The sequence below is a fragment of the Symphodus melops genome, assembly GCF_947650265.1.
Source record: "Symphodus melops genome assembly, chromosome: 11".
In the NCBI taxonomy this organism is placed as follows: domain Eukaryota; kingdom Metazoa; phylum Chordata; class Actinopteri; order Labriformes; family Labridae; genus Symphodus; species Symphodus melops.
The window spans coordinates 21,400,610-21,423,613 of record NC_136701.1 but is presented as its reverse complement, the minus strand read 5'-3'; the positions used below and the strand labels follow the sequence as shown (position 1 = coordinate 21,423,613).

Here is a 23,004-nt window from a genome sequence, read left to right as displayed (position 1 = left end):
TGATTTTTTAGCACTAAAATAAAGTCTAGTTTATCCTCAGCATGTGAGCACAATACTGGAATCATTACTGTCCACTGGCTGCTAACAGAGTTTTAAGCTCTGAGATGCAGGATTAAACACTGCTGCCGACATGCATTATTGACGTTCTCAGAGAGGGAGACCAGTGCCGAGTGTTTTCGTTGATTTGCTCCAAATAAAATTTGCAGCATGAGCTGTAAGTCTAGGTCATCTCCACAGTACGTATTCTGCAGCAGAGGAAACAAAAAACACCCTGCATCTTCCAGCTTATCATCTATTACTTCAACCGGCGACACAGTCTGCAAATTATTGTAAATTGGCCATTTCTATTTATCAGTCCAACCATTTAAATACACGTTATGACATGAGTTATGATATGATTTATGTGGTGAATCAGCTTCAGTCATTACATTTGAAAGACAGAGAAGGGACAGTTAGGACACAGAGCACATATGGAAATGTTACTGAATTATCTGCAAACAACAACATCATTGATATTAAACCCCTGTGAAACTTCAAGCATATCAAATTACATGGTTTAACCAGCTCAGTGCAAGGTCCAAGTGTCTGCTGATGGGTCAGTGGAGCTGTGGCTAAGGGGGCATCAGGGGTCATAGATGATTTCCATTAAATGTTATGTGTGGTTGATTGACTGTATATAAAGATGGACGACACCTCTTCAACATTTCTCATTGTACAAAAATATCCCTGACAGGCGCTGACTTATTGCTCTTGAAGTTGTGCAGTAGACTCACGGCACATTGTTTGATGTCTTGCCCCTCCTGATTATCAAAACGATAAAATAGTAAAGACCTCACATGTTATAACAGTTAATACCAGAGCAGATTCCTCTGTTGATTTACAGCAGACACTCACAATTATGGAAAGTTCAAAGACTATTCTGTTGATCCGCTGGACAAAGTGCTGCAGGAGTTGTCAACCGAGCTGTCAATCATAACCTATTAGTCATGACATCAAATAACGTAGTGTAACCACAGACTGTATACATGGGCGAAATCTCAGTGATGTCACCCATTTGGTTCCTGAAGCAGACTTTTCATGGTCATCGATGGTGTTCACCATATTGGAAATACTGTCTAAAAGTGAATTTGTGAATTTACGAGAAACAAGATGAAACTGAAGTCTGCTGACAAATAGCTACAACAAGCCCTCCTGTCAGTAAGATCAGCCACACCCCTTTTTATTATTATTATTATTATGAACAACTCTCATCTTCATAACATCACTCACTGTGTACAGATAAACAACAACATCTGGGAAATATATGAAAGATACAGTTAGAATCTGCTAGGCCCATACATTTTCAGAATGAGTAGTCATGATATTCCTCTTCAAACAGTGAGATAAATCATCTTCAGAGCTAAAGCCATGTTTACAATCTGAGCACAAGCAGCTGCTCTACAAAGCTTGTGAAGAAAAATAAGCTTCCCTGTGCTGTTTGTCAAAAGCCTTTATAATGTTCTTAACTTCTTTTTTATTGCCACTCAGTCAGCCGAGCCATTACAAAATCATCCTTTCATGATCATATTAGGGTTGAGTTTTTTCCTGACTGATAGAGCTCATAGGACTCCTCGGTCAGAAATTTTCTGGGAAAACATCAAGCCAGTTATTAATCATTTATGCGTTGTTTCTGGGGAGGATTTTTTTTTTTTTTTTTTATCAAGCGGTAGACTTGTTTGTTTGTATGATAAAGCATCTCTTCCTTTGTGTATGGAGGATGTAAAATTGCATTTAAATTGTTAGGCTAATGCTTATAGCAGGAAATTCACCAAGAATACAATAAGTTCCCAAATTAATTGAAGTGAATGCTGAAGGGGTAGTGACAACTTCAGTTCCTCTTCATTTTGTACTTCTACGTAAGGTGCATGACACACTTCTCTTTTGTAACAGACAGAGAGAAAGGTCACTATTAACGTGGCGGTTTGTGTGATAAAAAAAACCAACCTGACTCATGACGACTGATTGAAGATATATCACTCATGGTAAGAAAAGGACTCTTCTTTTAATACTCACCAGATCTTTCTTGTTTCTGCATATAATCTGATATAAGGAGAATAACTTCATTACTCTTACACGGTGATAAACAGACGTTATTTAACTTCACTGTAATGATAGAGACTGAAACATAACACTCATCGTGTGGATGTTAATCATGCAGAAAGGTCTGTAATAAAAGTCCTGCATTAAAGTTTGTTCTATACACAAATTACAATCTGTGGTTTCTCAAAAAAAGAACCTGATGCCAAAACTCTGCGGCAAAAACATATTGCTTACACTTATCAAGACTTTGTCAAATAATGGAGATTTCCAAACATCATTTGTGCCTACATGCATAACGATCATTTGAAGGATGAAGGTAGATCTAAATTACAAATAAAATACATTGAGTTTGAAACGAGATACAAAGAGATTTCCTCCTTAAAAGCAGATAAAATTATGCTGCTGTGTTTTTTAATTGCGCATCCTTAAGTGTGTAATTATTTCTTTTTGATCTGAAAAGTGCATGATACCCTAACATTTACTTTATACTAGGAGATATGCTCACAATGCTCAAAAGCTGTCACACGTTTTTGCTTTCACTTCAGGGCTAACATTAACATGCTAACATTTTAGCAAATGACAATGCTAAAATGCTGATATGGAAAAGTAATGTTTACCATATCCAGACTTTTATTTGAGTGTCTTTGCATGCTAACAGTGTGTCAACATAATTGGATTAACTTTAACTTTAAATTTTTTTATTTTGAAGCCTGCCATTTTTGCATTTGGCTAGCATGTTGGAATTTTATTTTTGGCTATGGTGAATTCAATATTTGCGTCCTCTTTTTGTTCTGCGACCACAAAGGTTTAATTTAATGTAATATTTGTTAATGACTTTGGTGATACAACATTTATTGTAATTAAATGTAATTTGACCTATTTGAAATTAGTTAGTTAGCAATCATCTTCTAGTGCTAGCAAGCGGCTAAACCATGAGAGGAGAATTGTTTGTCTGTTGTTGTTTTCGTCTTGAGGAATAAGGTCACTTCAAACATATTCAGTAGTTGGTGAGTCTATGGAAAAAAAGAAAACTTTGCAGAGTAAACAGCCTTGAGTAAAGCCCCGGTGGACTAGATCCTACACTGCGAGAGGGTGGCACCAGACCAGTTGCTATGGAAACAAGAACTGATTCATGGGTTGGGGGTCTTCAGAAGCTCAGGAATATGTGATTTGTTAGAGGTGGTGAGTGATAAGTGTCCAAGTTCAGCCCGAGCTGTGTGTCGGTGGAGAGCAGGAGTGTTTCTGGCAGATCCTGGTGGTTCAGTTTATTGTTGGAACAACATGATGGCAATCTGTGGTTTTCCGAAAAAAGAACCTGCTGCCAAAAATCTGCACTCCCACTCTGAGACAGCGGAGAAAACTGATTGCTTACACTTATCAAGACATTGTTAAGCAATGCAGATGATTGCAGATATACAAGCATCGTTTGTGCCCACATGCAGAATGATCATTTGAAGGCTCCCACATGCATGAACAGGGTATTAATGTCAGCAGCTGTGCTATCACTCAAACAGTACACAGAGACTGCTCTATGTGAACCACTGTTTATGTGTACATGGTAATAGGAAGTGATATTGTCATTAAACTGACATGCATGACATGCATGCATGTTTGATCCAATGATCACAATTACTGAATCACTGGTGCTAAAAATCAAACTTTTAATTAAGGAAAACAATTCTTAGAAAGTTCTGAACAGATTTTTAAGCCAACTTAAGTCACTGTGACACTACTTCATGACTCCTTGTGTTGGTGCTTTTTACATGAAGGAGGGTCATGTAAACAGAAGTTAGAGGGGCCAATAAAGAAGTGGACAGTGTGATAAAAGAAGATGAACAATACATTTGGATAATTGTCTGATATCAGTGTAAAGAAGTTAAAGAATGAAGATTGCAGTGCAGTGAATAAATATACTGTATGAATCCCTCACTTGACCTTTTCAGTGGCATTTTGTATTATGCAGTTAATCAGATATCATAATGTATCATATGATTGCAATTTATCAGTGAGGGCACAATCCCTTTATTGTTCATTGTTAGCCATTGTAGTGAATGCTGTAGAGAGTTACCCTGCTTTTCCCACCCTAATGTTATTGTTGATGCAAATTGTTGAAAACATCAAGCTATAAATCTTTTAGTGCTCCACCAGAAACGCTTGTGTATGAGAGGCTCTGTCTCGATCCACACACTCCTAACATGGCATCCATTTGTCTGCACTCTACAGTGATTGATATAATTGATAATAATGAGAAAACCAGCACTGAAGACTGAAGAAATGCTTTGCCATGTACTATTCAACTATTACAGCTTTTTGGGTGGCTGTGGCTCAGTGGTAAAAATGGTTGTCACTTAGATCACAGATCCCCAGCTTCTGTGACCACGTGTCCAAAGTGTCCTTGGTCAAGACCCTTAACCCCGAGTTGCTCCTTCTGCTTCATTGGCGGTGTGTGAATGTGTATGGATGGGATGATGGACTCTTTACATAGCAGCCTCTGCCATCAGGGTGTGAATGGGTAGAAGTGACCTACGGTGTAAAAGGGATTTGAGTTGTCAGAAAACTAGAGAAGGGCTTTACTCAAGCCCATTTAGCATTTATGTGCTACAAAGCCTAATACGACCCCTTTTAATCTAATCGTCAGCTTAATGAACACAAAGGTTGGAGAGAAACCGACTGTGAGCACCACTTCCTGTTAACAGTGGCCAACTAAAATGTCAGAGAATATTTTTAGATAATTTAGGTGCAGATAAAAACCTCAATACACATAAACATAACTTGTCGCGAGACTGAAACTCCTGATGACCTCTGGTCGTTCAAACATTTTCTCATTATCTGCATTTTAAGTCCTTTCACAGCCAAATGTCTCGCTGATATATCGTTGGACAAAGTGTGAGAGCAAATACGGGAAACAATGATTCTTGTGACTTCCTCACTTTACTCTATAACATTTTGTATGTTGTGACGTATGTGTGTGTGTGTGTGTGTGTGTGTGGAGCTCTTCTGGTAGCAGCAGCTCTGCACCGCTGCACCTGCTCTGTAGGCTGCAAGCACGAGCGACGAGATGCATGAGAAAAAGCTAGACAGGAAGAAGCCTTGTACTTTCTTATTCTCGTGCTCGTATTGAGAGCGACGTTAAGGTTTCAGCTCGGGTTGATTGACGTCAGTTCGGTCAAAGACCGGGCTTTGAGAACGAAGGAGGACAGAAAGCGGCTGATCTTTTTGCGTGAAACAGAAATGTTTGGAGGGTAAGTTTCTTGCAAAACTGTTAACACTGAGTTGTATTTGGTCTCAAAAAAGGGAAGCACATTTTTGTACTCTACGGAAAAATGTTACCTACTAGTAACTCTGAACCTCCTTTGACATGGTTAAACTAAAAATGTCTTCAGCTGATCGAAAATAATTTATGATTCTGTTGCTGCTATTTATGTATTCCTTTGAATGTTGGTGCAGGAGTAAAGAAACAAAAAACGGTGTGTTTGTGTGTGAACGTATGTGAAGGGTGAGCGATTGTTACACTTATTTCTCTTGCATGTTGACACACACTCAGTGAGCCAGGAAGGCCCCCTCCCCTGTGTTAATGCTGTCTATTGTGAGCGTGTGCAGGCTGGACGTGGTGGCTATGATACTATTTTGGGAAACTATGGAACGGAAAGTGTGTAAAGGAAAGAGTAATAATTAAAGAAAACAGAAAAAACAGAGGTACAAGGCATTACTCAACAATAAAACACACGTCACACCTGCTCACCGCTTTATTCTTGGCATTTCAAGCTTGTTTATCAAAGCCTTTCTTCGCCACAAATTGATTCTGTGCACTCACTGTCAAGCTGTTATGGGTTGAATATAAAGCTGTGGATGAGGAAAATGGCAGTCTGGGTGAATAATTTGAAAGAAGACATTTCTTCTCTTTTGTTCTGCAGGTGGGCAGTGGACCACGGCAAAAGGGAAGCAGCAGGCACTGAAGGGTGCAGACGAATAGATGCCATGTTCGGAGGGTTGATAAAGACAGAGCCTCTCTTGCACAGAGGATACAAAGTCAGGCTCCAGTGATGATCCTCACATCCTTACCCTGCAGGAAGGAGCACCCCACAACTGGAATACCACCAAAACACACATACGCACACCTGCAACAAAACTATGACGCATATTCTCTCAAATCTTGTCACACGTTAAGGACTTCTTCAGCGCCTCGAAAAGACGTCTATGGGAGCCCAAGAGTTGAGAAAGTTCAGCCGTCTTAAGTGGTGTGAATGAGTTCTGGATTTGCTGCTATCACTCAGCTGTGTTTTTCATCGTCTTGCACAGCACTCACACTATTTCACACCAGCACCACAGAGACCAGGACACAGATTTAACTGGGAGAGCAAGAAGCTCTGGAGAATAAAACTGTAGAAGTGGAGTCAGTTTCTAGGGCACCATGCAGTCAGATGATCTCTTCATCCGCAAGTTTCGCCGTCAGAACATGCGGCCGCCGATAGCTACAGTTAACTTTGATCACAAACGTGAAGCTAATGTGGTGGAGTGGCCGCCCAGGAGGGAGGTGGATGGAGCCGATGGAGACAGCCTCACTCCGAGCCGTGTGGGGCTTATAGGGCTTCGATCTGTGGGCCGGGGTCACATCATGCAGAGAAGTAACAGCGATGTAACTTTGGGGGACTTGGACTCCTCCGGAAAGGCTGGGGGCAAAGCAGCCCGGGTGGTTGGTGAGAAAGCAGGCGTGGGGGCTCAAGGGGACTCAGGTGTTTTTCTGCACAGGGAATATGGCAGCTTGTCCTCACTGGAGAGACAAACTCAACTACAGGAGGGAAGCTCTGCAGACCAGGGGCCCCTGAGTCCAAACGCCCTCCGTTTCAAAGACCCTTTCCTGCTTTTAGGACTGCAGGGCAATCCTCCAGAGCCTGATGGGTTCTTTAGGGGTCTGTCTCTTTCCACCGGGGAATCCCCAAAACCTGCAAAGCCTCCGAAGCCTGAAGGTCTGGGTAAGAAGAGCAAACCTGTGCCCCCTCAGATCCCCCAACCAGGCCCGTATGATAACATTGGGGGCGGAGCCTGGGTGAGAAACTTTGCCCACTATGACGTCCAGAGCATCCTGTTTGACCTCACGGAGGCGGCCACAAACAGAGACAGCATTGGACGGAAAAAGAACATCACCTCAGGGGCTTCCGCTGCCTCCCAGCTGAGGCCCCTCTCCCAGGCCACCCCATCTTCACCTGCACAGGGCGGGGGAGGCAACGGGGGGAACACAGATGACCCTGAGCAGTCACTGCTGCTGGATGAAGGGGACGGCAACGATAACGAGCTCCTGCTTAGTTGCCCACACTTCCGCAATGAGACTGGAGGAGAAGAGCAGGTGGGTCTGGGTAGATCCCAGGGGAGGCGGGGACTCTGGTCAAGTCTGCGGACCCCCAATGATGCAGTTTCAGTCCTGGAGGAGCCCAGAGAGAGTCATATCCAACAGCAGGGCAAGAGCAACTACTTCATAGAGCACGCAGACCTGGGAGCCCATTACTATCGCAAATATTTCTACATGAAAGGTATGTGAAGCACAAGGGGTCTTTAGTTCTTGTTGACTCTGTTTATTCCATGTCAGTGTTGGAATTATATCACAGAGATTAAAATCAACTCTGTCTCGCTTGTGGCGGCGTTTAAGCACCGTGGTCAGCGTTCACATCTGATGTACAAAGGTCTAATCCTCAGCACACTGGGTAGGACCCTGACGAGCCCTTTGGTGCATGTCATTACTGCTCCATATAATCTCACTCTATCCTTTGTCCCAACAAATAAAGAGAAAATACATCTTTTCAGCTGACAAATATATAAGTAAGTTTTCTTGATGCTCTTGGATGGGCTGTATAAATAGACACCCAGATTTACCTTTTGAGTGTGCACTGAGTAATAAAGGTCCCCCTCTGTCATACGGTGAGAAAGACTAGCCTTGGAACCAGACAAATCTGGGTTTAAGCATCATATCGGTGTTTCTTATAAACAACCATTGCTGATGATGTGGAACATCCGGAGTCTCATATAATGTCAGAGTTTAAAAAGCTGGATGATTGTTGTTTGTTGTTCAGTCCTGTCATGTCAGTCGTGTGCAGCACTGAATTGAAAGCCTTTAGATGTTGATGTCTGAACTAGGTAGCCAGCCGAGCATCAGTCAGTCAGGTACTTAGAAAATGCATAAAAGAAATGTTAAAGTGACAGGACACAACACAGCAAACAGAAACGCTCACCAACAGATTAACATTACAAATAACAGACCCTCATACACGAACAACATGATTTTCTTTATTTCGGTTTTTATTTGGCCTGTATAATCTATATTTAAAGATTAAATAATATAGGATTCAAGCCCCTCCTAATTTGTTTCACTGAGTGCCTGATCTGCACCATTTTTAACTCGGTCCCAGTTTTATGTCCTCTTGCAGCACTACCATTATTGCTCTCCTCTCTTGTGTTTACGTGACTCTGTTGTCATCTCAGAACACCAGAACTTCTTCGGTATGGATGATCGCCTCGGTCCAGTTGCGATCAGTTTCCGTCGCGAGGAGAAGGAAGGATCCAGCGGAGCTCAGTACAACTACAGAATCATTTTTCGCACCACCGAGGTAAACCAGCTCCTTTCTCTTTCTTAAAGCTCTCCTTGTGTTCAGTGAGAGTAAGACGGACTCGACTGGATGTGATGACTGTGACTTGTCTCCTCAGATGAAGACACTGCGAGGTTCCATCCTGGAGGAGTCAGTGCCTTCTGCCGCTCGACACACAACCCCCCGAGGCCTGTCTCCAAAGAGGCTTCTGGAGTTCATCATGCCTGAGCTGAACCTGCACTGCCTCCGCTTAGCTTCAAACTCCCCTAAGGTCCGAGACACCCTGCTGAAGCTCGACGAACAGGGGGTGAGTAAGAAGCAACATCTGCTGACACTAAAAACCGCCATATTGGAAAAGATGACTCCATCGAACTACTGGCTAATACGAAAGCAGACAAAGAGGTGGAGCTGAAGTCGACCCACAGTAAATATTATTCAATAAGCCTGAGGGACAGCCACTGGTGTCTGAAGGCCTTTCTGTAGCAGTCTGTACTAGACTCCCCTCTCATTGGCTTTAATGAGAGGGGAGTTATTTTATACTGTTCAAACAATGATCTATATTATCCTGCAATAATCTGCAACCGTTATATCTCAGCAGCCTATTTTGTACAATGCTACGTTTTAATGAATAACACTATTTGCACTGTAAATAGTCCCTTATTTTTGTCTGGATTTCACTTGTGAACTGTGTTTTCTGCAGCAAAAAATGTTCTTTGGTCTCATTTTTGTTCCTTTTGAGAGTGTTTTTTAGAGTGATTTTTTTAATATATTGATCCGTGTCCATGTTTATTTCAGTTAATAATTAAAAATGTTGAAACTTAAAAGAAATAAAAGAAATCGATCATCTTTAAACTCTTCATGTTTGCAAAAGTAAAAGATCATAAAGATCCTACTAACACAGTCTTAGTATTGACATGTGAACCTTAGCCGAACTCCAGATGACCTCTGCCTTCACCTTTTAGGCCGACCTCCAGAAAAGGATCAAAACAACTTAAACTCTGGTTTTGAAGCATTAAGGAGCCTTAATGAACTCTGTCTTAAGAGCTGGAATAATTTAACTGAGCTCACGGTATAATGCTTGCTTTATAGACATGAAAAACATGTAACAAAAGAAACCTACCAAATAAAGTAGCTTTAAAGAAACAACATCATCAAAACAATCGTCACTATAACCATCAGTGGATTTTATAAATGAATAATAAACTGTCTTCTGTTGCAGCTGAATTTCCAGCGAAAGGTTGGCGTGATGTACTGCCGGGCTGGGCAAAGCTCCGAGGAGGACATGTACAATAACGAGAGCTCGGGGCCGGCGTTCGAGGAGTTTCTGGATCTGCTCGGGGAGCGGGTGCGCCTGAAGGGCTGGGAGAAATACCGAGCTCAGCTGGACAACAAGAGTGAGCTGAAAACACACACCATGCCTCGATCCATTGGCAGGATCTCACCTTGACGCCATTATCCCGAAGGGCATCAGTGCACCACTGAAAGCCTGAGATAACTGCTATCTAGCCTCATGTAATCTGAGTAATGCCTGTAAAAGAGCATAGTCACTGCTGATTATCTCCGAGCTGTTTTCTCTTCAGTGAGCAGCCGAGACAGTAAATAGGACACATTTCACCCCGACTCTGACAGTTTGAGTTTATTCTTTCATTCAGAGACGTTGGCTGATTTTTGCTTAATCTCTATATGTGATGTGTGTGTGTTTATGTGTCTTTTTCTTATGCAGCTGACTCAACTGGGACGCACTCGCTCTACACGCGCTACCAGGACTATGAGATAATGTTCCATGTGTCCACGATGCTGCCCTACACAGCCAACAACACACAGCAGGTAAAAAGGACCCAAAGGTGTTTTCCTTTACCGACCCCTTTATTTGTGTTGAAGCAGAATTTCTGCAGGAGATAAAGAAGGATAACTTTCTCTAATGTTTCAACTTTAATCCTCTTAAAATGTATCAGTCTTGGTACAACCTGTCTGTGTTGGTACAGACAGGCTTTGGTAGATGCTTTAGAAAAAGATTCTGTGCATCACAACAAGCATGACATGAAAATCCTGCCCCCCAGTGTTCACTCCCACCAGGAATGCCTGCTCTCCAGCCTGTCTGCTTAATGTACGCACAACACAAGACATCAGACATGAAATGTTAACATAGATTTAAGGGTTAGCTTAAAATACACACAGCAGAGTTAAAAACAGCCTTCTGTGTGGTGACGGCTCAAAATGTGTTCGAATAATTCAGTTTATTGTGTCTTCTGTAATGCAGTTTCAGCTCTTTTCCAACTTTTTTCATTTCAGAAAATCTTTCATTTCATCTAATAAAAAATGCTAAAACTTTTCAAGACTTTGTACAGTAAGTTTGAAGATGGATTATGATCCAAACAGCAGCAGTTCAAGCCGATTATTTTAGCACTTATTTCACTCAGCTTTAGGGACATGACATCAACGCTGAGTTTTAAAGGGACAGTCTTTATTTTAAATGACAACTTTAATGGCTACTGTCTATTGTTTATTTTGATCCTCATTAGTTGTTGCTATGGATATGAACACAACTCTCCTTTTCTCTGTTAGTTGCTGAGGAAGCGACACATCGGCAACGACATCGTGACAATCGTGTTCCAGGAGCCAGGCGCCGTTCCCTTCACGCCAAAGTCCATCCGCTCTCACTTTCAGCACGTCTTCATTATCGTACAGGTTCACGAGCCCTGTACCGACAACACCTATTACAGGTGTGTGATCATACAATCACTCAGTGTTGCACTCAGTTCAAAATATAGAAATCTTTTCCCATGCTCCAAAAGAGACGTGAGACTTTTTAACAAGCTGTGGTCTCAAGAGAGACGATTACACGTGCCCAAAAGTGCTGCCATTTTTAAGACATGAATGATCAAAAAAATATGATCGTGCAGAGTCTTGCACGAGACAAAAATAAAAACAGGAAATAAATAGTTTCTGCTTTTTTTGTCACTCATCTTCCCCTCTCTCTCTCTCTCTCTCTCTCAGGGTGGCTGTGACTCGCTCTAAAGACATGCCATTGTTTGGTCCTCTGTTCCCCAAGGGTGCCCGCTTTCTTCGCTCGCCCGCCTTGAGAGACTTTCTCCTGGCAAAGGCGGTGAATGCTGAAAACGCTGCAGAGAAGTCTGAGAAGTTTCGCTCCATGGCCACCCGTACACGGCAGGAATACCTGAAGGACCTGGCTGAAAACTATGTCACCACCACACCCATTGACTCCTCCACCAAATTCCCCCTGCTTTCTCTGGGAGGAAAGCGCAAAGACAAGCTGAAGGGCGCCAAAGGGGCCGAGTTGCACAGTGCAGGGGCGCTGGTGTGGGCCGTGATGGTCAACAGTGGGGGAGATGACTGTGAGGTGGGGGAGCACAAGCTGCCCTGTTTGCTGGGGGTGTCAGCTGAGTCCGTGGTGCTCATAGAGAGGTGCACTCGCAGGGTGGTGTTTAACTGCTCCTGTCGAGATGTCATCGGGTGGAAGGCCGTGACGGAGGCGAAAGATGGCGGCCCGTGTTTGGATATCTACTACGAGCGAGGGGAGTCCGTGTCGATAAGTGCGATGGAGAGCCAGGCGGAGGACATCAAAGAGGTGGTGCAGAGACTAGAGGTGGGTGATCAGGAGACTACACACTGTGTGCTGTTGATTTAATATTCTCGTAACTCAAGTTGCTGCTCTATTTCCATCCGGAGCACTTTGTTGGATGCAACAGTGGGATTTGTAGTTTTCTGGTGTGCTGGTGTAGGATTGGGAATCGTAGATTAATTCGCATTACGATAGGATAAGACAATACAACGTACTATACAAACACATGGCTAATGATAACACATCATCAGGTTTTCTGGGATAATTAAATTGCATGATGATAATATAATGATACATCAGGATGATAAACTAAAGAATACATAAGTGTCAACTCTTTTCACCGCTGTCCCACTGTCTTCATCCTGCTGTCAACTTCTTTTTTTTGCCAATTCATTGTCATTCATGTTCATTATTGTTTATGTAAAATCTCCACTGTGAGCCCAAAGTGCTACATATTGGAATGAACTCAGATATTCATATTTGTAAGTACATTTTGCAAGCCTGCACATCACAGCAATAAAAAATAAAAAAATCCTCTTCTTCTCTCCTGCAGCTGGTTACCCGGGGGTGCGAGGCTTTTGAGGTCACCCCCCTGCGTGATGGAGTTGGGCAGCCGGGTTTCCTCATGAACGAGGAGGGCTTTGTGACAGAGCTGCAGAGGTTCTGTTACGCCGAGAGCGGAGGATTGCAGCTCTGGGCTCGCGTGGTGCGACTCTGCGGACACTCATTGGTTCACCTGAGCTCGGAGGAGAGGACCAGGCTGCTCCGCACTGCGCACAAGATCCACATCACTGTCATCCCACCGGACGAGAACGGGAAGCCTCGCAGGTGGGTGAAGCAGAGGAGGAGGAGGAGGAGTGTGTGGTGGGGGGGGGGGGGGGAGCACGTTTTGGTTAGCAAACACAAAGTAAGACTGGAGAAGGGGCTCATGGGTATACAGCGTGAGTCCCACAGAGGGGGTGAAAGAGAGGTTGACAGGGAATAAGAAGGAAGGGGTTAGTGAGACGAGAAGACAAACACGAGAGGTGTGACGGCTTGCTCTGCAGTTTTTAACGGCGTGTCACTACGACTGACTCCTGATGACCTTTAATCCCACTGACACACATTGTCCAGCACACTTTGAAGTCAGACAGACGGCATAAACAGAGTTATTCAAATAATAATAAAAAAAAAAGTATTTAAAACATATAAATAAAGCTGGTTAACTTTAAAGAAACGTTTCAAAGCTGGCAGCAGAATCATCCTCAGAGAACTCCCCATGCTTTATTTATATTCACTTCTGAAACGCTTGCTCTGTGACAACAAAGCACAAATTGTCACAAAGACGTCTTCATAGAAAATGGAGACTGTGATTTCAAAGGAATATAAATGAAGCTCAGACAAATATAGCTCTTTTTTCTGTCTAGTCTTTGTTTTTGGCGTAATGACTCAACAGTTTAATGAGAAAAGAGATGGTGATTAAATCCTTCCGGCTATGTATGTTGGTTTTTTTATGATCTGCAGAAGTTTCTCTGAGCTCTACCAGAAAGCCATCAAAGACGCAGAGTGTAAACCCGGTGAGGATCAGTCTGGAGAGGCCTGGGTGCTCGATGAAAGGGAAGAAGAAGATGATGATGAAGAGGAGGAGGAGGAGGAGGAAGAAGAGGTGAAAGTGGAGGATAAGCTGAAGGCTGGCGGGCTCGATGAAGTGGACCTAATGGAGATGGAGGTCGAGGAGGGCGAAGGGCAACTGTGTGATGAAGGCCAAAGTGAGAGGAGTCACAGCTCGCTGCTCATACCGCCCAGCTTACCTTTGTTACGGGCCACTTCCCTGCAGGACCAACCAGCCAATCAGAGCGAGAAAGATGGCGGCCCCCAGCTCACACGCAGCTGTTCATTGGAGAGAACATCTTACGGGGATACAAGTAAAGGGTGAGTGTTGATCGAAAGATAATAGCTGCTGTTGAAAGATGAAGCTAAGGCAGAAGTGCAAAGGAAAGAGGTTCCTGGAAAAAAAAATCCTTATTAGAGTCCAAATTAAAAGGATCATTTTACAGCAGAAATAAATCTCTACAGCACATTTAGTTTTTGTTCAAAACTGGACCGGCTAGATTTTCTTTCTTTTCATAACTCATCAGTTTTGATTACATGAAGGCTTCCTAGTTAACTGGTTTGAGTAACATGTGAGTTCAGTTAAGTGTGATGGTGGAGCTTTAGAAATAAAACATATTCCAGTGCATATCACACCTCTATGAGAGAGGACCAGCCAACAATGTTGTACAGAAATAAATCTTAACACAGAATGAAGACGGAGTGGAGACGTTTCAGGGTTGTTGCAGTTGAGTGAGAGAGTCATAAAAAACAGACACGACTCCCCTCTTATTACTGAACTTTGGAAAACTAACTTTATTTCTGTAGAATGAAATTCAAGAGCCTTTTTAGAAAAACATGGACGATGAAACTGAGACTATGTTGGTGTTATATACAGTTTATAGTTTTCATAAAGCAACAGGATAAATAAAAAAGAAACAAAGATTCAACGGTGTTATAATTATTCTAGTGAGTGCTGCAGATTGGGAGAGCATCAGGTGAAAGAGCTCTTAAATCATCCAACATGGCTGAAAATATCCTCAAGCTGAAGCTGACTCATCACAATTTAATCTCTGAGTCAGTGCGTCACTTTTCCTGCAAAGGACGAGTCACAGAGAGAGGACATGAAGCAGTGCGTCACCGAAGTGTGCTCGCTTAATGCCGAAGTTCTGTAATTAAAATCTTTAATATTACAAAGAAGTCCCTGAGGTGTTCATTCTTTTCATGTGAAACCTTTGACACCTTCCTCACTGGATGGCACATCTTCAACTCTTCAGTCCTGAAAAAAAAAAGAAAAAAAAGAAGTGAAATGACAAGACTGCTTTTTTTCAGACTACAATAACTGAGAGATAATTAGGTAGGACAAAGCCTTCCTATCTATTAACTTTGATTTTCTGTGAGTAAGGAGGTCCTTCCCAAATCTCCAAATAAGTGGGAAACACGGCGTGTAAAAGCAGCAGTGTTGCAGTTTCAAGCTCACTGGTTAGTTTCACCCACAAAAAGGCCTCAGCTTGAGGAGGAAATTGTGCATGAAGAAAATATTCATGAGGATGATATTAAACTCTGCAGCTCTCCAAAATGAATGTGACTGCTTTTTATTGTCACCGGACACAGAACTGAATAATTTAACTGAAACTGCATCAGATGTGATATTTTTGACGGATCATTTCGCCAGCTCAGAATTACAAACATCAATCAGGCGCTAAATCCAAGCCGTCCTGGAGATTACTTTTCTAAGTGCTGCTTTCTGTTTTTGACCTCTAGATTGAATAAAAAAAAAATGTCACAAAGCATCAACAGCAGATTTAGGTTGTGTTTGTTTTTTTTTGGCACTTCTGACAGGCACGTGTACGAGAACATGGGGCCGAAGGGCGACCGACACATTTACGAGAATGTGGGCGAGCTGAGGGACGCCACACCTGATCTGATCCTGGCTGTCAAACCCAAAACTCCCCTGGAGGACGAGCAGGTGATGGACAGAGACGAGAGATCATCTGATTGGTTTCTCCTCAGCACTCCGTCTCCTCTCTGACGCTGTCGTTTCTCCTCTGTGTCTCCGTGTCTTCAGTTCATGTCGGCTGACTTTGGAGATGACAAAGCTTCTGCCAGTGACTCTTCCTCCCGGTTGTCGTGTGTGGACCGAGCTGAAAGAAACTCACGAGCCCTGAGCCTTCATAACTCCATCACCAAGAGTAAGGACTTCTCTATTCCTGACATTTCTTTTTAATGAAATCGATGTAAGTACAATATTTATAATCCCTTAACAAAGGGCATGGTAGCTGCGTGTGAAATGAAAAAAAAAGACAACATGGTGGTTTTCTGACCCTGATTACGCAAAACAAAGCTCCCCCTCTCACACAGCCGCTGACATGAACTCTTAAATGAAGCCAAAACGGAACAATCACACATGTTAGCAAATCATCTCTGCGTGATTTAAGCCTCAAATTCCTTTTTTCCCCGAGATTTTCTCTGTCCTTAAAACCCTCTCTTCATTATCCTCCCTCTGCTCCCCTCTGCATCCCCTTTGTCCCTCCTCTTTTATCTATGCTGCCCCCTTTCCCACTAATCTAATATCACCCCTGCTCTGCTGCCACCCCCTGCCAGGCCCAGGATAAAAGGGGGACAGATGGGTGGTGGGAGGGGTGGAGTTTTAGGCAGCCCCAAATCAAGGAGCCCCTCTTCCACCATCTGCTCGGCCTCCGCTGAGACTATGAGACTCATCGTTTAAGCTCCAGAAGAGCGCACTGCTCATCCTTTCATTAGATTCTTCTGATTTTTGTGGGGGCGACATGTAATACCTCTGACTGTTTGAAATCTTGTTCTTTCTCAGGAAGCGTCAGGGTCATGAAAAGCACTTATTCAACTAAAAGATGGGAATCAAAACACTGAAGGATCTTGAGAAGGAACAGTTGAAGCATCCTTAATGTCATTTTTTAATGTTTGGATTCGGCATTCATGCAAGATTTCACCCAAACTCACTTAGCTCATTGTCCAACAATTTTATTTCCACCGACTGTATGTCAGCGTCTCGCTGCTTTGAGTTCCTGCCTTATGAGTTTGAACATTTCTTGCAAAGTCAGATCCATAATTCAGTGAAAACTGTCTGAATGTGACAGTCAACATAACTTGTCCTACTAACCCCTCTGGCCCCGACTTTGATCAGCTCTAACACAGCAGCGCCCCCCGGTGGTGGCTCTTTGTAACTGTAGCTGCCGTATTGTCCCTGCTACGTGATATTTTTCTGCATTTAGACGAGAAAGCTTGTCAGATTTTAAAACTCAACCTCTTTCCTTTTCTCAGTTCTTTCAGAGACAACAGACACGACGGAGGAGGAGTGGCAGTCCATAGCTGACCTGGCCACAGCCTGCCGCAGCATCCTGGAGGCTCTGTCACGAGAGGGTCAGGGACTATTCATACGTTCACACCTCTCTTACTGTACAAACGATAATGTTATAAAGAAATGTTTACCTCCAAATCGAATAGAAAAAGTAATGCACTTCTTCATCAAAACATGACCAACAGTCTGTTGACACTCTACACGTATACTTTGAGGTTGATTTTCATTGTTTTGGTCCATTGTTTCAGAATTGATGATATTTTCAGATAAGATTGGAAAAAAACGCTTTCACTTTCAAGCTTACTATTCCCATGTGAAAAGCTTTGCACTGACTTTAAACCAGACTAAACACGTTTGAGATGATGTCGACTTATCCCCTATTACTTGTACCTACTGAACTAATTCTCTTGTGACAGGCTGTAAGAGCAGGAAATGAGATATAAAGTTATTCTGGGTGTCATCTCTAGGTGTCGGCATCATTTTGGCCATATCAAGTTTATTAAAGCAAAAGACTCGAAACACTTGTAGACTTCATCTCCATCACCTGTTCTTGTATTTGTGTGTAAATATTTAATTGACATTAATGTGGATCATTTCTCATCCAAAGACCGTAAAGCTGGAGACCCCAGCGGAGCAGACCAGACAGACGGCAAGCCGAGAGACTCAAAAGACAGGTGGGTTGCTTTTCAGTCATTTGAAGCAGACAGTTCAACCTGTTGGTTTTCTCTCTGCACACATCCCTCATCTCAGCTCTTCAGTCCTCTCCTGATTCTTCATACTTTATTAGCTACATGTGAGTGTTTTGGTCAGTGCCATGCCTTCTCTCCTCCTCCTCGTGCTGACTCAACGATCCACTTCTGAGCGTTCAAACACACATACAGGCATCATGTCTGACTCACTGTCATTGTCATCTTTCTGTAAAACTCCCACTCCACTACTTTCTTTCCTACTTTATCTCCTTGTTGCCTTCTTTGTTCTCACTCGTCTCCTCCATGCTGCATCTAAACATAAAACTGTTAATGAAAAGAAAACGTGTCGATAAAATGTGAGCAAACACCGACGTAAAGCATGTTATCAGTCCAAGTCTGCTGGTCTTAGTCACTTAGATTTTGTCATGACTCGTACTGTAGAGGTCAGCATTGATGACTCTTTCACCGATGAGTCTCCAGCTTGACAAATAAACTATTACACAACTCACTGTACAGCACTGTGCAGCAGCATCTTTGTGAAACTGGCCTTCGCCCCAAGATTTTCTGGTTTTAACAATTACGACAAGATTTGGAGAATAAATATGAAAACTGTTGAAAATGTCTTTATGTTTGTGCGATTTTTGTCTTCATAGCTGAATGGCAGAGCGACACTGTGATTATATTCTGTGACAAAACCAACCTTTGTCACTTCTGCCTTTAAATACAGTAAGCAACTTTTGGGTAACAAGGCAGCTGCAAACCAACCTGGAAGATAAAAGACGCAGCCTTATCCTTCAAATCAGAAGGAATGTGATTGGCTTCATATTTATTATACAGATAAACGTATGGACACAAGAGAAGGACCGTAAAGCGGTATAATATCTGATAGAAAGTCTTGTATTATGTCATTTTATTTTTAAGCTTTACGCTTTATATATCAGACCGCATGTGTCCCTATCTGTGGACAGAAGCATTGCATCATGGGATGCCAAAAGAATGGGTAGCAATTACTGTAAATTGATCTGCGAGAATAACAGGTTACATTAAAGACCGCAGTGAGCGGTGAGGTTGCCACAGTGACACACAAGTCAACGGCCAATCAGAAAATAGGAAAGTTGAAGCTGTATGAGATGAAGGGAGGTGTTGTAACTGACTAATGAAAAGCCAGTGAAGACTTTCTTTGATTGGCTTTCAGCTATTTGATTCTTTAGTTTCCTCTTTCAAACGTTGATGGCTGAAGTTGTGTGATGGCTTTCTGACAAAGTGTGACTGCTGCTCTTTGTTGCAGTGACTCTCCAGGCCACCTCGAAGAGAAAGTGTCGCAGCTGGAAGCCATGCTGAAGAAGCTGCAGGATGACCTGCAAAAGGTGCTTTGACTTTCATGAATGTTTGTCTCTGTAATGTATTTTTCAGTGAGCTCCAGGGGAGAGTCAGCAGGTAGGAAAAAGTTTTTTTTTTTTTTTTTTTTGTTTAGTTTTTTAGTTTTCCGGAGCGAGACGACTTGTATTTCCTGATGCAAACATGTTGTTTACGTGTGCAAATCCTCCTGTCCATTCAGCATGTCCAATCACAGCTGACTCACAGGCATTAAATACAACAAACACTTGTTTATTTATTTAGCATTTGATTGTAAATTTGTACAATACTCTTTGTAGATTTTTTGAATATTCAAATATGATATTTAAAATTGTATTTATGTCAACTCTTCAAATGCTGTCATTAGTATTTTCTAATTCTATTTCAACTCAACTTAACTTTGTAAGTGATGTTTATTTGAAATGGAGAATACTGTATGTGTCGGACGTTAGACTAAACACAAAGTCCACTTGTGAGTAGAGTTAGTCCCTCGACATTAGACAAGTGGACTTTGTGTTTAGAAGTGTTGATTGTAAATGGTGTATGTGTTTCTGTGTTCTTCATATAAACATATTATTTATGACGATGAAATGGAACCTTTTCTATTTATTTTAAATCACTTATAAAGACTGCAACTACACTTTTTTAATTTTCAATTTATCTGTTAAAATATTTTTCTAATCACATTATCATTTAAATCTATTTACTGTCAAAATGATGATATCATCTACATTTAGTGGCGCAGCAATTAAATTATTAATGGATTATTTGATCAGCAAAAATAAAGAACAATTTTGTTAATTGAGTATTTGTATGTTATATTGAAATAACAAAAATCCAACAATCTCTGAATCCAGCTACTAAAATTTGAAGATGTTCTGCTTTTCTACTGAAGCCCTGATGGACATGTATCTATCCATTTTATTCACTCTCTTCTGACCAGTAACTCCCTTTGTTTCCCAAAAGATCTTGTCTTATTTACCTTGTTATTTCAAGATGACAACACCATTTTAAAACATTTAAAATGAACTACAAATACAAATAAAATGTATTATTATTATTTTAATCTCAAGGGAAAATCGGTAAATGTATGGATGCATGTCCAATAAGGGCTTCCATACTTTTCTGTGTTTGTAGACAGTGCGTATAATATCTTCAGGTTTTTGATTGTTGGTTTGACAGAACAAGCAATTTAAAGACGACACCTTAAGCTTTTGGTTATAAAAAAATGTCTTCTTCTTTTTTTTTTACATTGATCAGTGAAAAGAGATTTTTCAAAGATGACATAATCATTAACTGCAGCCCTGCACCTATTACAGGGGATACGATGCTTGGTCAGTCTTTTCAGCAGCATAAAACCCTAAAGCGAAGACTCCTCTGTCATTTAGAGTTTGTCGCTTCAGACAATTATTGTTTCTGTTGCCCCACTGCAGTGAGCTTTTCTGCACTGTTTGTGTTATTTTTATTTCAAGCTCTGTATTTATGTGTGCCCACTAGTTACCTTAAAGCCACCGCTGTACCTGTCGCTCCCCTCCCGTTCCTGCCACAGCGATCTGAGCGACGGCTTTTGTTTTGTTGTGTGCCGATGTCTTTCAGGAGAAAGAGGACAAGGCGGTGCTGCAGGCTGAGGTGCAGAGCCTCCGGCAGAACAACCAGCGGCTGCAGGAGGAGTCTCAGAGCACGGTGGCTCGCCTCATCAAAGTCACCGAGCTGCTGTGCAACGTCAACAAGCCCTGTTAGACCCGACGCTGCATGCACAATAACACACAAATCAGCAGAGAGATGCAACTCGCACAACATGATTGTGCATTCAGTATACTCATTTTTCTCTTTCATATTTGCAAAATCTAGACAAACACGCACATATCCTCCTCAATGTGTGTAATCACAGTCTCAATCCTGAATCCTGGACCTGCCTGCTGGTGAGAGAGTATGCAAATCAACTCTTAAAAAAGACAAGACAAAAAAAAAAAAGGGACAATTTCAGCATCCCATGACCTTCACAGACTGACCAGTGTGCAGCTCTGAGGCTGTTGGGTTGGTTTGTTATGCCAGAGTGCTTCTCTATTCGTGCAATGGATGGATGTGTGCGCAGCATGTGTGTGTGCATCTGTGTGTGTGTGTGCATCTCTTACTGTACCTTGCTTAAATACTTGACAAGCTGGGCTGAATAGCACTTGCATAAAAAATTGCAATTAAGACTGAGAGACACTGTATAGCATGTTGGGTGGTGTCTCATCTGAAATGACCAAAAGTGTAAATATATATCACCAATAATATATGTGAACAGTAGTGTTGCTATCCTCTCTGCCAGACGTGTAGTCGCAGTGTGTGAGTGTGGCGCTGATAATTTGGGAGAGCTGATGTGTCACAAAGTACAAAAAAGGGAACGTGACAATGCCGACTCTTGAGACGGCCTTCTACTTCAAAAGATGTAATGATGGTAACTGAGATGCCTCAGAGTGAGGTCTGTTACGTAAGGACATCATCCTCTGCCCTCTTCTTCTCTCACAAGTACTGTATTTTATGAAATGCTGAAGTTTAACAGGAGAAGGTTTTAAAAACATAAATTAAAAAAAAAGGACATAAACTGGAATTCCCTCTGAGAAAAACAAAATCTGAGCATGCTTGTTGCTCTTGGAGGTACGGTATGTAATTACACAGTATTAGAGTGATACTGAAAAGGGTTATACCTCTCCTGAAGAGACACACACAATGGCAGGAAAGAGCTGCTACAGCTTCCTTCCATGTAGCTGTTTTCTTCTAACCTCACTATTGTAGCAGCCATACTGTAGAAGATCTCCTCCTGCTGGCCTGAACCACTAAATGCCCCCAAAAGGCAGCTTCTCTCTCAGCTGGCAACATAGCTTTAGGTGTCTGAAAACAACACCTTCAAGTAATAGTGAAATACAGAAAATTGTATTGAAATATGTTTTGTGTTTGGCGGATGATTCAGTGAGTATTTCGTTCAGTATGGCTTAAGAGTGGTAGCAGTAAGGAAAATATCTGATGTGTGTTTGTGTGTGTTTCTGTGTCGTTCTTGCACTTTTTTTTAAGGTGAAATGAGCACTGGAAAGGGCACATGCCTACTTCACATGCCTGGGTTATGTCTTGCTCAATGTAAGAAGGTGGATAAGATCTCATCCCCCACACCACCTTACCTCACTTCTTTTTTTTTGGTCCACTGCTGCTGACAAAAAAAAAAAAACGTGTGTTCAGAGGAGTCTGACTGCTTCTCCTCAGTGCCAACGAAAAAGCCCAGGCAGCTCTACTGATCCCAGAGAAATCAAACTGAACTGACTCAACCACAAACTGATAAAAAAGGGATGCCAAACGTTTCGCCAGTCACTCAGACTCTTGTTTTACTAGTGTAAACTTCCTCTTGTAATTTTCTTTTAGAGTCACTGTGAATACCTGGTACCAGCATATTAAGATACAGTATATAAAGATTTAATTATGAATCTAAACTTTATCAGTATGTGACGATACTGTATGTACAGCTGAACTGTTCTATGTTACTTTTAGTGCATTGGGTTGTGTACACCCTCCTTTTTGCAGGATGATTATGCAGACAAAGTGTTTAAATCGTGGCCATTCAGGCTCCTGTTTCACCTCCTGTACATGCTGAAGCCTCATGACTGACCAGGGGAGATGCTGGAGTGAGAGGACCCATTTTACTGTGTCTCTTGTATAGCTATCTAGATTGTAGGAGGTTGGTCTAGCATGAGAATGTGCCAAGCAATTTCCAAGCTCCCCTTCTGTATGTGTGTATGTATAAAAATGTAACTTATTAATCATGCAAATGTGGATTTT

At 42.1% G+C, this 23,004-nt stretch overlaps 1 protein-coding gene across 3 annotated transcripts in view; it reads left to right on the top strand.

Moving 5' to 3' along the window:
- Nucleotides 1-21,787, top strand: part of sipa1 (signal-induced proliferation-associated 1) — a 32,225-nt gene extending 10,438 nt beyond the window's left edge. Inside the window, exons 1-16 of one of the 3 annotated variants that reach the window (XM_079355511.1) lie at nt 5,130-5,321; nt 5,994-7,607; nt 8,554-8,678; nt 8,776-8,964; nt 9,877-10,051; nt 10,381-10,484; nt 11,223-11,380; nt 11,655-12,264; nt 12,794-13,068; nt 13,744-14,151; nt 15,652-15,778; nt 15,878-16,001; nt 17,110-17,208; nt 17,754-17,820; nt 19,124-19,202; nt 20,788-21,787. In XM_079355511.1, the coding sequence (XP_079211637.1) occupies nt 6,491-7,607; nt 8,554-8,678; nt 8,776-8,964; nt 9,877-10,051; nt 10,381-10,484; nt 11,223-11,380; nt 11,655-12,264; nt 12,794-13,068; nt 13,744-14,151; nt 15,652-15,778; nt 15,878-16,001; nt 17,110-17,208; nt 17,754-17,820; nt 19,124-19,202; nt 20,788-20,931 (3,801 nt within the window). In that variant the 5' untranslated portion in view covers nt 5,130-5,321; nt 5,994-6,490 and the 3' untranslated portion in view covers nt 20,932-21,787. Of the gene's footprint in view, nt 1-5,129; nt 5,322-5,993; nt 7,608-8,553; nt 8,679-8,775; nt 8,965-9,876; nt 10,052-10,380; nt 10,485-11,222; nt 11,381-11,654; nt 12,265-12,793; nt 13,069-13,743; nt 14,152-15,651; nt 15,779-15,877; nt 16,002-17,109; nt 17,209-17,753; nt 17,821-19,123; nt 19,203-20,688; nt 20,765-20,787 lie in introns of those variants that run through there. The other 2 variants (XM_079355510.1, XM_079355512.1) reach the window with 2 other exon arrangements.
- Nucleotides 21,788-23,004: the final 1,217 nt, after the last annotated feature.